The sequence below is a fragment of the Telopea speciosissima genome, chromosome 4 (genome assembly GCF_018873765.1).
Source record: "Telopea speciosissima isolate NSW1024214 ecotype Mountain lineage chromosome 4, Tspe_v1, whole genome shotgun sequence".
Taxonomy (NCBI): domain Eukaryota; kingdom Viridiplantae; phylum Streptophyta; class Magnoliopsida; order Proteales; family Proteaceae; genus Telopea; species Telopea speciosissima.
In genome coordinates this window covers 68,343,775-68,359,503 of record NC_057919.1, presented here as the reverse complement: position 1 = coordinate 68,359,503, position 15,729 = coordinate 68,343,775, and the positions used below count along the sequence as shown (strand labels likewise).

Sequence of the window (15,729 nt, the reverse complement as noted above, 5' to 3'; positions counted from 1 at the left end):
TTTGGTAATTTGTTCTTCAATATTGGATGCGGCTTCAAGTGATGGGATTCAAGTGACGGAATCATCTTCATTGGAGTTATTCGAATCAGCTAAGTTCTTCTTCTTATAAATTTTAGTTTTAATAATTTCTATGTCTTTTTCTCCATCAATCCTTCCTTCCCTCTTCATTGCTTTCATGGCTAGCTAAACCTCTCCTTTTGGGAGTGGGTGAAACCATGAGAGAAGGAAGAATTGATGGCTAGCATTGTCTATGTGATTAATGGATATGATCAATATTGGACTTACGATGGATGACCGCCCACAGCTTGTATGTCATTCCAAGGGGAACTATATACATGTTCGTTAACCGTATCCATTGTGACACCATTATGTTCATGTATTTTTATTTTTTTTTACATTGTATGTTGTATGAGCACTGTTTTCATAGGATATGTTAGCCGTATATGAGCCGTGCCGCATATCTTATAGACTTAGGCCGTATGCATGCTTTGCCCTAATATGCTAGTCATTGATCTGCCCTAATTCTCATGGTGGAACTCATTCCCAAGTGACTTTCTTATTTTTAATTCATCCATTACCTTAGTGGTTGCCCTAGTTTCTATTTTTAATTTGTTATCTTTGGTAATTTAGTTGCTTCTATATTTGCTAGTTTCCATAATTGGTAGTTTTTATATATAGGTTGTTTCCATATTTGGTAAGTTGTACACTTCGCGTTAATTAAAAGTGGAAATTTATTCAAGGTTGACCTCCTCGTGTTCGACCCGTAGCTACGATTGACCCGTACGCTTGCGGTTAATTATTTCTTGCAAACAGTAGGTTTAGGTTGGAAGGTGTGAAGAAGAAGGTAATTACAAAAATCTGTAAACTACTTACTCGAAAAAAAACTGATCTTCAAAACAGCAGCAGCTTGAAGATTGATTAAAGAATGTATCTCTCAATCTGAACAGATGTAAAGAGTGAAGAAGAAGAACCTCCCGAAATGCAAGGAGTCAATTGGAGATCCACCAATCCCTCACCTTGAGATCCACAAGGCAGCAGCACTCTCATAGGAGTAGAAGCAGCAACAGCAACGGCATGCAATCATGACTGAAATTTTTTTTAATCTAAAACTGTGTAGCTCTTAGCAACCCCCCCCCCTTGGCTTTTATTTATAATATTTGAATGAGGTTACATACCACGATCAACAACTAGGTTGATGTGAAGACTTTCTAATTTCAAAAATAGAAACTAACTACCAATTACAAAATAGAAAGTACTAACTTCGAATTATGAAAATAGAAACTACTAAGGCTTTATAGATCCAGCCTTCTAAACAAGCAAGGAAACAAAAATAGAAACAAACTGAAATTAGAAACTACCTAATATACTTTCTAAAACTGAAAATAGAACCTAAACTATGGCAGCATTAGGACAGAATCTTTCTCCACTTGATGGGCCCATAAATCTTAGTATCTCTACATAAGGAAAATATGGGCTGTGACACTGTTCACGTGAACAGTGTTTCTTGGTCCAAAACTGGCCCAATACTTGGGCTGGTTCGACCTGGTCCAAAAATGGCCCAACACTTGGGCTGGTTCGATTTGCATCAACTCTCCCCTGTTTGAAAAAATTTGTTAGGAGGAAACAACATGTGATTAGCAGCTTTGACCATCCCCAAACAGAATTCCGGTGAAACAGGAACATTGAGGATAAAATCTTCAAGGCGTGGAGCTTTCTCTTCGAAGAACCATGGTGGCATAACAAACTCTAGGTGTTTGTTTTTTGAATCAGCAGCAACTGTGAATGTCCTGTCCATAGAGTCTTCAGTGTTAGCAAAATTCTCATCGAACACTTGAGACACAAACTCCACCTTTTCAAGAACAGCATCTTGAAGGTCATTGTTTCCCTTTGGAATGCTCTCAATCAGCTTTTTATTTTTTTTTTACAAAACCCTGACTATAATCGATCTAAGGGTTAGGGCAGTACACTCTTGCTGATTTTTTTAGGAGAGTTTTATAACCATCAGAGGAGTATTCAACCCATATTTCAGCAACATTCATCAGTTCTTTTTGGCAAAAATTCAGGTTCATTCTTATGGCTCGGTTTCTCCAACTATCAACCTATTTTTTTACTTGTTCCTATGTGGCCGGCTGCTTCAACTGCCTATGGATCTGTCGGGTTCTTTATCTTATATTTGCTGGTTCTATTGAGCTTTACTACATATATTGCTGGTTTTATTGATTGGCTTCTGTAAGCATGACTAGTTGACATGTTACTGCTGCCTTTATGTAGACTACTACTGCCCTATTATTGAGACTAAGTATCCTACTATTGGAGATCGAATTTCTTTCATTATTGAAGACTCAAATCTACAACCTTGGAGATCAGCTTATTTGGGATTACAACAGTGTGTTCCAAGGTTATTGGTTGCAAATACGAACCTATTCAGTTATGTGAAGCTTTTCTGGTTCATATCCGGCTCACTTTGAGATCTTGATCCTAGCATTGTTCACAAATTCAGATTTGATCCAAGTTTTTTGTTGAAGCTTCTTACATCCATTGCTGTCCAAATATCTTCGTCAGTTCTATTTAGCATCTGGGAGTTTATAGTTTGGAATTTTGCACACTAGTACTTCCTTGTGTGAAGATCGCTCAAGTTTTTGCAAAATGGTACCTTCTCCTTCTACAAATTAGACCTGATTCTTTTTTAATTCAGATCTGATCATTGGAGATTGGTGTTTTGAAATTAGTTTGATCGATTGAAAAAAGGTTGTAAATTACTGTGTTGCTTTGTCCATGGTTCATTATCCCACTGCTTCTTTTCACTTCACCACCTCCCAAACTATACCTTTGGTCGCATATACCCATAACCACCTTTGAAGTTTATGGTATTCTCTAAATTTCCATTTCTTCTCTTTCCATTACCTTTGGCACCTTTTGGAAAATTTTGGAATATTATGTTTTTGCCCTATCACTTACATCATCTCTATTATGTCCACGTGTACTACACGTGAGGGGGGGATTATGTACAGTATACTGCAGCCATTGCAGAACGCAGAACATGTAGGAACACTTGGTGCAAAACATAGAAGATCAGAGTTTTCACCAATTGCCAATGGGTATCTACCTTGTTATTGGGTTGAGTTTGCCGTAAGGGAGAGATTGAAGTATTAAAGTATTGAAGATGTTAGATTATTGCCTGCCTATATGAGGTTCTACAGTTGGGTTGATTTTTTCCGCTGCTTGATCTTTTCTGCTGCTTATTTATCTGCTCGCTACCCTAGTTACTTATTTTCAAGATTATCATTCAGAGATTCATCACTGGACAGCAATAGAAGATTGGTGAAAACTGCCTTTTTTGGAAGACATTCCATTCTCGGTTTGCTGATCAAGTCTACCCAAGTTTTGAAGATCTATTTTTTCAAATTCTTGAAGGTTTATTTGGGAGCTGCATTCGTCTTGAAGCTGGATTCTGCTACAACTTATTTTTTCCCATTTTGTTCAAGTTGGGCATTAGTACCTTGTATGCGCCAACTTGAGGGGGAGTGTTAGCATTATTATGGAGTTCTTTTTTTCTTTAGTTCAAGCTGGATTTTTTTTTTTTAATTCTTTGTATAAGCCAGCTTGAGGGGGAGTGTTGGAATATGTACTCTAGAATACCGTGGGGGTATTGTGGTCCTTTTGGGGTAGTTTTTATGTTATTAAGTGTAAGTCGGCTATGTGGGTTTTAGTCCCACATCGCCTATTTTAGTCTCTTATAACTTTCCCCTCTATTATAAATAGAGGGGCTTACCTATCAATTAAATATCTCAAGCATTCCAATCTATTCTTCTTCCATCTTCTCTTTTCTCTTTTCTCCTCTCTAAAGTTACTGGTTACAGGTCCTAGGTTTTCAACAAACATGAATACCTCAAATATCATCACCCAAATCTTCATAGTAACCAGCCAATTCATCATCGGATGGGGGATACGCATGCAAACCCTGTTCATCATCAGAGGTTTTCTCTTCTTTGTCAGCCACATTAACAAGCTTATGCTTTTGTGGGCAGTCTTTGGCATAATGCCCAATCTCATTGCAGTGGAAACACTTGTGGGGTTCATTGCTGTCCATGGGAGCTTTACCTTTGATCAGCACATGGAGGAGCTGTAGGTTGGGAAGAACTACCGACAAAATAGCCTATTCTGGTAGAACCAACAGCAAAATTTCCAGCTCAAGTGTAACCATTAGAAGTAGACTTGAATGCTGGAAAAACTTTATTGGTGTCGACAGTAGAGGAGTCAAACTTCTATTGGCAGCCAATAATTCTTCAGCCTTCAATGCCTTCTCAAAACAGTCCTGGACATCTCTAACATCAACTACTCCAATGGCCCTGGTAATATCAGCCCTCAATCCCAGTCGTAACTGAGATAGCATCTGAGTGGTACTCTCTCTCTAGTGCCAGTACGAAAAGAAATAGCATCAAACTTCTGCATGTTCTCAGATACAGTCATAGTTCCTTGGCGAAGGGAGTTGAACTGATCCTGCAATTGAGCTCTGTAGTGTCTAGGCAGATATTTCTCCTTCAAATCATATCTTATATCTTCCCATGTAGTAGGTGCATGGCCATTAAGTTCCATGTCTCTCTCTGCATTTTTCCACCATTCTTGGGCAGGGCCAACCAGCTTGGTATGTGCCAATCTCATCTTCTGGTCTTCAGGTAAGTCATACCAATCAAAATAATCATCAAGGGCAACAAGCCAATCATAGAATACCTGAGGATCATGGTTCCCATCGAACTCTTTCAACTCAAGTTTTACCTTCTGGGTGTCATATCTTCGGTTGGTAGCTTCATCTGTAGTGAAGTAGGATCTCCAGTACTCCACAAACAAAAATAGGCTTTTGAGGGTGTTCTCTAATTCTGTACCTGTCTTCTTTGTATCCATCTCTATCATGTCTGCGCCTATCTCTGTGATCCCTGTGATTTCTAGAATTATCTTTGTAGTCCCTGCGATTACTGGAATGATCGTTGTGATGTTTGTTTCTTCCCAGGGTTCCATGTACTTTAGAATTAACTTGGAATCTATCTTCTTCTAAGGGAAGGTTGCTGTCCCTAAGAGGTGCAATCTGCCTTTGTTCCATAACTTGTAATCGACCATAGATAGATTTCTGATCTGCCAAAAGTTTTTGGAGCATCTCCATAATTGCAGCAAGGGGATCAGGTTGGGGTGGCAGATTTGTGTTTACCACTGGATTGTCATGTTCACCCATGGCTCTGATACCACTTAATGTAGTCCTAGATAGATGATAGGATCTACTAGGAACTAGGTAAAATAAGGATCCGATAAGCTACTGATTTGGTGGGACAGAATTGATGTTTTAGGACAATTCTAGGGCTAGGTTTATGATAATGGAGATAAATCTTATATGGTTTTAATAGGGAAGTTTAGGGGAGTAAGGGTTTAATGGGGATCGATTGTGGGTTGGTAGGTTTAGGTTGGAAGGTGAGAAGAAGAAGGTGACTACAGAAATCAGTAAACTACTTACTTGAAAAAAAAACTGATCTTCAAAACAGTAGCAGCTTGAAGATTGATTGAAGAATGTATCTTCCGATCTGAACAAATGCAAGGAGTGAAGAAGAAGAACCTCCCGATCTTAACGGATGCAAGGAGTCGATTGGAGATCCACCAATCCCTCACCTTGAGGTCCACAAGGCAGCAGCAATGGCATGCAATCATGACTGAAATTTTTTTTAATCTAAAACTGTGTAGCTCTTAGCCCCCCCCCTTGGCTTTTATTTATAATCTTTGAATGAGGTTACATAGCACTATCAACAACTAGGTTGATGTGAAGACTTTCCAATTTCAAAAATAGAAACTAACTACCAATTACAAAATAGAAAGTACTAACTTCTAATTATGAAAAATAGAAACTAAACTGAAAATAGAAACTACCAAGGCTTTATAGATCCAGCCTTCTAAACAAGCAAGGAAACAAAAATAGAAACAAACTGAAATTAGAAACTACCTAATATACTTTTTAAAACTAAAAATAGAACCTAAACTATGGCAGCATTAGGATAGAATCTTTCTCCACTTGATGGGCCCACAAAATCTTCTAAAAAGTATCTCCACACAAAGAAAATATGGGCTGTGACACTGTTCACGGAAACAGTGTTTCCTGGTCCAAAACTGGCCCAATGCTTGGGCTGGTTCGATTTGCATCAAAAGGATCCGTCAATATACTCCTTGCCATTATCAGTGCGAAGGATTTTAGCCTTGGCATAAAATTGGATCCGAACCATCTTATGAAATAATTGACAGCATTAGAACACATCACTCTTTTGACGTAAAGATAAATCCAAGTAGGTCGGTTAAAACAATCAATGAAGGTAACAAACCACTGGTAGCCAAAAATAGACATACAACGGGTAGGGCCCCACACATCAGAATGTATCACACCAAAAGGAACCAAACTTCTATTATCAGAAATAGGATCACAGCCCTAGTTTGCTTGGCAAAAATGCAAGCATCACAAAAGAAACTGTTTGGATTACATTGCTTAACTAAACCAGGGGAAAGCTTTGATAATGTGCTTAGAGGAGGGTGACACAAACGACGATGCACCTATGTAACTCCAATAATGCAAAAGTAGACGAACCAGGGAGAGATGCCGCAGTAGTCAAAGCTGATGGAGAGCCATCAAGCAAGTATAGACCACCAACAATCTTACCATTGCCAATTGTGCGTCCCATTTCCAAGTCCTGAAAAATACAATGAATGAGAAAAAATATTACTTCAATTTAAATCCCTTGTGAGACTACTAGTAGAAAGAAGATTATTAGAAACTTTAGGAACATGTAGAACAGAGGAAAGAGATAACAAAGAAGAACACTTGATCGATCCCTTTCCCGAAACAAAGGAGAGGGAACCATCAGCAACACAGACTTTATTGTTACCTAACAAGAGAAAATGTTGAAAAATTATTGGAAGACCTAGTCATATGATCAGTGGCACCTGAGTCGATTATCCAAGGAATAGATACAACTGAGGCACAATGGCCACCAAAAGAAATACCTAAATGAGCAAGAGATGAATCAGATATCACTGGCAGGGCTTTAGCGGAGGTGGCAGATGGCACTGATTTAGAGGAAGAGCCTAGCCTAGACATCTCACGATGCAGAGTTAGTAACTCCTCCGATGAAAGGGACAAATCTGTAGGAGCATCATCAGATGTGGTATGATTAGAAGCAACAGAGTTGGATCGACCCTGTCCACGACCACAAGAAATGGGAGGACACCCACATAACTTCCAGCATCTGTTTTTGGTATGGTGTTCCTTCCCACATTAATCACACTTCACATGTGGTCTATCAGGTGCAGGATGATCGCTAGTACCATGAGAAAGACCCCCACGAGATGAGTACCCGGACCAGAGTAATGAGCTAACCGTTCCAATGTCACGGGATGGAGCATAGCAGTGCGATGACTTTCTTCTGATTGTAACTTGGCATAAGCCTGCTCAAGAGATGGGAAGGGATCACGATTCAGGACATGAGCCTAAATCTAATTGAACTCAATATTAAGGCCAGCAAGAAAGTCATAGACTCGAAGCTTGTCCTCCCATTTTTTGAATGTACTTGCATCTGTATCACTGGTAGTAGCAAACTACCATAGAATTCCAACTCTTGTCCCATACCTCGCAGAGTAGAGTAGTATTGGGATAAGGACATCTCCTTTTGTTTGATCTCGTGAATCTACTTTTGTAGTTCATAGCATTGTGCATCATTGCCAACCTGAGAATAGGTATCCTTGGCAGCCTTCCAGATCTTAGCTGCAATTTCGAGAAGGAGATATCCCTGAGCTATAGTAGGATCCATGGAGTTGATGAGATATGACATGACAAAACAGTTGTCTGAATCCCATTTTTTCTGAGAAAGACCAGCAACAGAAGGCTTGACAGATTCCCCTATAAGGTAGCCCAAAAAGCCATAGGAATAATAGCAAGGAAACACGAACGAGACCACATCAGGTAGTTGCTCCCATCTAACTTGATGAAGCTAATAGTGAACGAAGGAAAGTCGTGCTGAATGACTCCTTCCTGTCCAATGGATGCGGTTGATATGTCGGACATTGTTGCTGATCAAATATGGTGCACAAAAAAAATCCTATCACATGTAGAAAATAGCCGAAATCTTCAAAATTTGGAATGAGAAACTTAGGTCATAGCAGGGCAATAGACCTGTAGAGATAATTGAATTAGGGTAAGACTCTGTACATCCTTAGATCACACAAGCCTTGTATTTATATTAAGTAGAATGATAAGGATCCAAGTACAAATAGGAATCAACCTCAGTCCTAATCATATTAGGGATTCCTAGTACAACTAGGAATACCAAACTAGGATTCGGTTGAAGGAGATAAACAATAAAAAAGGAGAAAAATAAAAGAGAAAAATAAAAGGGAATAAAGAGGAAACATCCTAATCTAACTAGGGGTACTTCCCCAATCGGTTAGGAAGCAATCCTAATAGGACTGCTTACCCCAATCGGATAGGGGATAAGTAACCTATTTCAACACTCCCCCTCAAGTTGGAGCATATATATCATGCATGCCCAACTTGACTAATATAGGATGAAACAGCTTGCTACTCAGTGCCTTAGTGAACACATCAGCTAGTTGATCAGTAGACTTCACAAAGGGAACACAAATGAGGCCAGCTTCAAGCTTCTCCTTGATGAAATGTCGGTCAACCTCCACGTGTTTAGTACGATCATACTGGACAGGGTTATGAGCAATGCTAATGGCTGCTTTATTGTCACAATAAAGCATCATAGGAAGATGGACAGCAACACCGATATCCTGCAATAATCCTCTAAGCCACAGAAGTTCACAAATGCCTTGTGCCATCGCACGGAACTCGGATTCAGCACTAGACCTTGCCACAACATTCTGCTTTTTGCTACGCCATGTGACAAGGTTCCCACCCACAAAGGAACAGTAGCCAGAGATAGATTTTCTGTCAGGGGAACTAGCCTAATCGGCATCAGTATAGGCTTCAATCTTCAAGTGACCATTGGAAGATAGAAGAATTCCCTTTCCTGGAGCCGACTTCAAATACCTCAAAATACGACGGACCGCATCCAGATGAGAGGAATAGGGATCATGCATGAACTGACTCACCAAACTTACAACAACTGCAATGTCAGGACGTGTGTGAGAAATGTAGATTAGTTTGCCCACTAACCGCTGATAAGCACCTTTGTCAATAGGTTCACCCTCTTTCTCCCTAAGTTTTGTAGTAGCTTCCATAGGAGTATCTGAAGGATGACAACCAAGAAGCCCTGTCTCAGTCAATAGATCAAGGACATATTTCCCTTGGGAAAGAAAGATGCCCTTTGAAAATCGAGCAACTTCTATCCCTAGAAAATATTTTAGGGAACCAAGATCTTTGACCTCAAACTCACGGCCAAGAAGAATTTTCAAATCCCTGATTGCAGCATCATCATTACCAGTGACCACAATATCATCCACATAGACTATGAGAAGAGTAACCTTGTTACCAAGTCGTCTGATAAACAACGTGTGATCAGCATTGCTTTGCTTGTAACCTGCTGAGATCATGGCCTTATGAAATCTATCAAACCAAGCCCTAGGTGACTGCTTTAAACCATAAAGGGCACGCTTCAATTTACAAACCCTGCCCTTAGTCCTGTCATTAGAGAATCCTGGTGGAATGTCCATGTATACCTCCTCCTCAACCTCTCCATGGAGGAAGGCATTTTTGACATCTAACTGCTGAAGATCCCACCCAAGATTTGCAGCACAGGATAATAGCACCCTGACGGTGTTGAGCTTTGCCACGGGTGCAAAGGTCTCCTGATAATCAACTCCATAAGTCTAAGTGAACCCCTTTGCAACCAGACGTGCCTTATATCGATCCACAGAACCATCAGCCTTCTGTTTAACCACAAAGACCCATTTACATCCAACTGGTTTTTTCCCTGGAGGAAGATTCACAAGTTCCCATGTATTATTTTTATTCAGTGCTCCCATTTCTTCCAACATCGCTGCCTTCCACTTTCCATCTGTAGAAGCTTCCTGCCAATTTTTAGGAATCGAAACAGAAGAGAGAGAAGATACAAAGGCACGAAAAGAAGGAGAAAGAGAACTATAAGAGACAACCCGAGATATAGGATGTAAAGTACAAGTCCTAGTACCTTTACGATGAGCAATAGGTAGGTCGGAGGAGGAGGGATTACCAAGAGATGGAGGATCTGGATCTGGAGCCGGCAATTGAATGGGTATTGGTGCTAAAGTGGATTGCATCTGCCCGCTGTTGGTTTTGCCCCTTGTGTAGGTGAGTATGTTGGAGTTGTCAATTCTCTTCTGAAATTCACCAATAGTTCTCTGCACTGGAGTCAGCTCCCCCTGAATAGGAACATTAACATCACTATTTTCTATGTTCTCCCCCTGTAAAGGATTCCTAGTAGGTGAGGGAGGAACAGTCAGAGAAGGTGGGGCAATGTCCAAAGGTGACTGGGCAGCAGCCGTGGGAGGCTGGGCAGCAGTCAAAGGAAGCTGGGCAGCAGCTGTGGGAGGTTGGGCAGCAGCCGTGGGAGGCTGGGCAACAGCCAAAGGGGGCTGGGCAGCAGCTAGAGGAACCTCCAGTGGAGGAATCTCAAAAGGCACATCTTCACTTGTACTCTCCCCCGGAAGAGGTGGTGAAGAATAATAAGAAAGCGTCTCATGAAAAACCACATCCATACTAACCAAGGTACGGCGGGAAGGGGGATGGTAACACTTATAACCTTTCTGGGTCGGAGAATAACCCAAGAAAATACAACAGAGCCCCCTAGGCTCAAGTTTGCCAGGGGAGCTAGTATTCCTAGCATAGCACACACACCTAAAGACTTTGGGAGGCACAATAAAGGAGGAATGGCCCAATATTGAGAGGGAACATTCCTCGCAAACATCAAAACCCTGGCCATTTCCAGGAGGTGACGATTTTTTCTTTCTGCCACGCCATTCTAGGTAGGGGTATCAACACAGCTAGTCTGGTGAATAATGCCATGGTTAGCCAAATACTTCTGAAATTGGGATTCAGTATACTCAGTTCCATTATCACTTCTCAATATTTGGAGAGTAGCCTGGAACTGAGTTTGTATCATTTTATGAAAATGTTGAAAACAGGAGAAAACCTGATTTTTAGTGTGCAAAAGATAAACCCAAGTGTTCCTAGAATGGCAATCAATGAAAGACACAAACCAACGATGACCAGAAATAGATGGTTTACGAGTAGGGCCCCAAACATCAGAGTGTACCAAATTAAAACAAGTAGAACTTCATTTATTTGAAATAGGATAATTTGAACGTATCTGTTTGGCCAGAACACAGGCCTCACAAAAAAAGCCATCCTTAGTACGTAGGGTGACCAAACTAGGAAATAAATGAGCTAAAATGCCTAAAGGGGGGTGACCTAACCGAGAGTGCCACTGGTAGAGTTCAGAAGAGACCAAGGAGTTCTGATGCAGCGGAGATGGTAGTGGTGATGGAGAGAAGCGACCGTCATCAAGCAGATACAGGCCACCATGCACTTTACCCAATCCAATCGTCTTCCCAGAGTCCAGATCCTGAAATACACAATGAGAAGGAAAAAAAGTGACGTTACAGTTAAGATCACGAGTAATACTACTAATGGAAAGGAGGTTAGTAGTAAAATTAGGTATGTGCAAAACAGAAGTCAAGGGAAGAGAAGAAGTGCATTGTATGATTCCTGTTCCAGATATGGAGGAAAGGGAACCATCAGCCACTTTGACCTTATCTTTCCTAGAAGTGGGAGAATATCTGTTAAACAGACTAGAGGAACCAGTCATATGATCTGTGGCTCCAGAATCTATGATCCAAGGATGGGAAGCCACAGAAGCATAATGACCTCCAAAAGGAATACCTGACCGGGCAAAGTGTGAACCTGAAGGAGCAGAAGAATTGGCAGTCGCTGATGTAGTAGAGGCAGTGGCAGTAGAAGACCTGAGCATACGTAGGAGTGCCTGTATATCATCCTGGGATAGACCAGTTTCGATGGCAGGGGCTGCGATACGATCAGCGATCGATGTGCCTTGGGCTTTGTCTTTATCTTTGTCTTGGCAGCCCGCTTAGCTTCAAAATCGCGATTCCATGAAGTTTCCAAGACCTCTCTTTGGTGTGATAGGGTTTGTGAATGCTCACAAACAACATTCCTCGTAATAGAATCACCAAGAGAAGCAAGTGCCACTAGGTGCATAAGAGGCTGGGGCAGCAGCCCTGAGAGCTAATCTATCTATAGTAGGAGGGTGCAACATGGCAGCCCTACGGTTTTCCTCAGAGGACACCAAGGCATAAGATTGTTCAAGTGTGGGAAAAGGTTTATGGCCCAACACTTGAACACGAATCTGATCATATTCCACATTTAAGCCAGCCAAGAAGTCATAGACCCTAATCTTGTCCACATGCTTTTATAGGAAGCAATGTCATCAACTCGTAGTAGGGTGAAAATCGAGAAGTGGTCCAACTGCCCGCATCGCGGAGAGTAGCATAGTATTTCAAACAGAAAGGTCTCCCTGAGTAGTGTGAAGTACCTTTTGTCGAAGTTCATAAACTGGGCATCATTACCAAGCTGCCCATAGGTTTCCTTGCAAGCAGCCCAAATCGGTCGGCAGATTCGAAGAAGATAAATTATGTTGTAGCTCAAGTCATAGAGCCTATGAGGTATGACATGAGAACACCATTATTGGCAAGCCACTTAGTCCGGCAGGGCCTTTATCACTAGGCTTCACACTAGTGCCATCAATATGGTCTCGTGAGACCACGGCCAGCAATGGCAAAGGAGGCTGATCTCGACCATAGAAGGTAATTAGAGCCATCCAGTTTGATAGGGTTAGGTGAAAAACCGTGATAATGCTCTTGTGGTTGCTATCATGATCCGAGGTAGTCGTAGAGTGGTAGAGTCACCCATACCGGCAGAGAGAATGCCAAAAATATCTTCAAGTGATATCCCAAATATGAGAACCAGCAGCCAATAAGAACCCTATATCGATATGGTCAGGGTTTTGAAAAAACCCTGAATTTGATGAAATCGATGAAGGATCCAAGGGGCTGAAAAAAGCCTGCAGTGAATGGACTTGAACTGAGGATAAGGAGCCCTTAAGAATGGGAGAAAAATCTTCCTGAAATCAGATTCCAAAAAAAAACTGCAGTAGCTCTAAATCCGATAGAGGTAGGGTTTTAAAAAACCCTAATTTTGCTAATATCGATCTCAAGGAGGTCCTCTTCAATAAAACTGAACTGTGGGAGCCCAAATTGCTGTCGAGTGGGTCCAAATAGGTGGAGAAGAAGCCTTCAAAAAATCAGATACAGTAGTGAGCTCAAACTCCTAGATCGACAATTGTCAGGGTTTGGAAAAAACCCTGATTTGGTAAATATCGATCTCAAGGAGGTCTTGAAACTATGATCAGATCTGAGATAGGAACATGAAGCAATAATAAGATATTCCTGCTGCAGTTTCTGGTCTTCAAAAAAAAGGAGATGATGCCTTGTATTAGAAGTAGAAGCAATCCTCAAAGAACTGAAGCTCCAATTTGCGCAAGCTGGAAGTGCTGGTTCCTATCGAGCAGAATTATGTAGTAGCATCCATGAGGTAATGGGGGCAGCAACTGGATCGAAAGATCACCTCATCAGTGCTGCCCTATGTGACAATAGAGAACAATGGAGAAGAGAAAGGAGAGACCGAGAGAGAAAGAGAGAAAAAAAGAAAAAACTGAAATATCGTGGGAGATGGTCCCTAATTCGAGATTAGCTCTTATACCATGTAGAGATAATTGAATTAGGGTAAGACTCTGTACATCCTTAGATCACACAGGCCTTGTATTTATATTAAGTAGAATGATAAGGATCCAAGTACAAATAGGAATCAACCTCAGTCCTAATCATATTAGGGATTCCTAGTACAACTAGGAATACCAAACTAGGATTCGGTTGAGGGAGATAAACAATAAAAAAGGAGAAAAATAAAAGAGAAAAATAAAAGGGAATAAAGAGGAAACATCCTAATCTAACTAGGGGTACTTCCCCAATCGGATAGGGGATAAGTAACCTATTTCAACAAGACCCTTGGTGGGAGAAACTCACCACCAAGGGCGAGAGAGGTGGTGCTAGCGAGAGGGCGAGAGGTCAAGAGAAAGAGCACAAGTGGTGGCTAGCGGTGAAAACCGAGAGAGAGAGAGAGAGAGAGAGGTGGCGGTGAAAAAACCAAGAGGGAGAGAGAGAAGCTAGAGACGAGAGAAAGAGAGGATGGCGGTGGTGGTCTTAGGGTTTTGTGAGTGAAGGCATTAGGGTTAGGATCCCAAAATTGATCCTAGCTCTGATACCATGATGGATTTGGGGAATAAAGCTTATGTCCATAGACATCAACCCCTCTTTATTTATAATAATGGAGAGTACATTCCAGAATGGATACAAGGACTAAAATACTCTTGAACCCATATTACAATACTGGCCAACCTGTTATGTTACATCAGGGAATTCGAAGAAATTGAATAAAATCAAAAGAATATTCAGTCAATTCAAAATTCATTCAGTTGATGGTAAGTATTTCCCTCCATTGTTCTCAGCATTTTTTATAAGAGAATCCAGGTAGCAAGATTCTTCGTACAATTACACAGCAAAACCAGATTTTATCGAGCCGAAGCAATTATACAGTGACGCTACCATATCATTAGATTACATTGGTTTTGTTATCCTGAGCAGCTACAACGAGTTTGGGAAACTGAATATGCATATAATCAACCCCACAATTTCCATTCCAATTTGTGATTGTGTTCCAAAGGTTTACACAGGCTTGTGATTGGAGCCTAGTGGTCCACAATGCATTAAGAACTCAAGGGCAAGTGATTTTTCTCAGGGAATGATGCAAACAAGGACCTCATGAATATTTGAGTGTAGAAAAAGAAAATATATTTTCTGACGGATTTCCAAGTTGAAGGTTGAGTCCAAGAACTCCACAGGTGGAACATATAAAAACCCATCATTACCTAATTCAAAAGAAATTTCATTAAACTCTGATTTGTAGCTGCTTCACATATTCAAACAAGAAGCCATCCAGAAAAATTAAAGAAAGCACTTATAGAGCCAAAAACAACAGAAGAATCATGACAAACCTTGGCTGCACATTTTTTAAGAATTCCAAAGGCACGAATAATTTGTTCAGGCATTCGTTCTTGCTCGCCTCCAATATCAAAATTCTGCAATGACCTCTGAGTTTGAGCACCCCACAACCTAAAAGTAGCCAGTGACAATCAGATTGAAGCCAAAATCATAGGAAGCAATACCAAAGACTAAAAAGACAAATTTATTAGCACAACATCGCCACACCAAAACCAATAAGACTCGATTCAACTAAGTCGAGTTACAAGAAGGTACGTTGTTCTGTTTGATTTGATATTAGGATAATTGAATATCTTAACATAATCGACTGATATCAGCTGCCTACCAGTCCAGATGGAAAATATTTCTGTCATCAGTGGGCGATCTAATTTATCCGAATATGATCCCAATCAACACACTACTGAAACCGAGATCCTTACTTCCAAAGAACAGAATAAAGCACCTTTTTCTACAGTGACTGATTACAGGAGGGGCTAAGAAATCAAAATCATGTAATGAACTATAACTAAATACAGTAAAACGCAAACGCACTTGGTTGTTTGTGCGGGTGGGTGAGTAGTTTAATACACAAAA

General features: G+C 40.8%; 1 protein-coding gene across 4 annotated transcripts in view; it reads right to left on the bottom strand.

The window, feature by feature from the left end:
* The window catches only part of LOC122658045 (fumarate hydratase 1, mitochondrial), a 44,162-nt gene that overhangs the window by 28,032 nt on the left and 401 nt on the right, over positions 1 to 15,729 (bottom strand). For all 4 annotated transcript variants that reach the window (XM_043852905.1, XM_043852907.1, XM_043852906.1 and 1 more), the window contains one exon: positions 15,150 to 15,267. In XM_043852905.1, the coding sequence (XP_043708840.1) occupies positions 15,150 to 15,267 (118 nt within the window). The remainder of the gene's footprint in view (positions 1 to 15,149; positions 15,268 to 15,729) is intronic.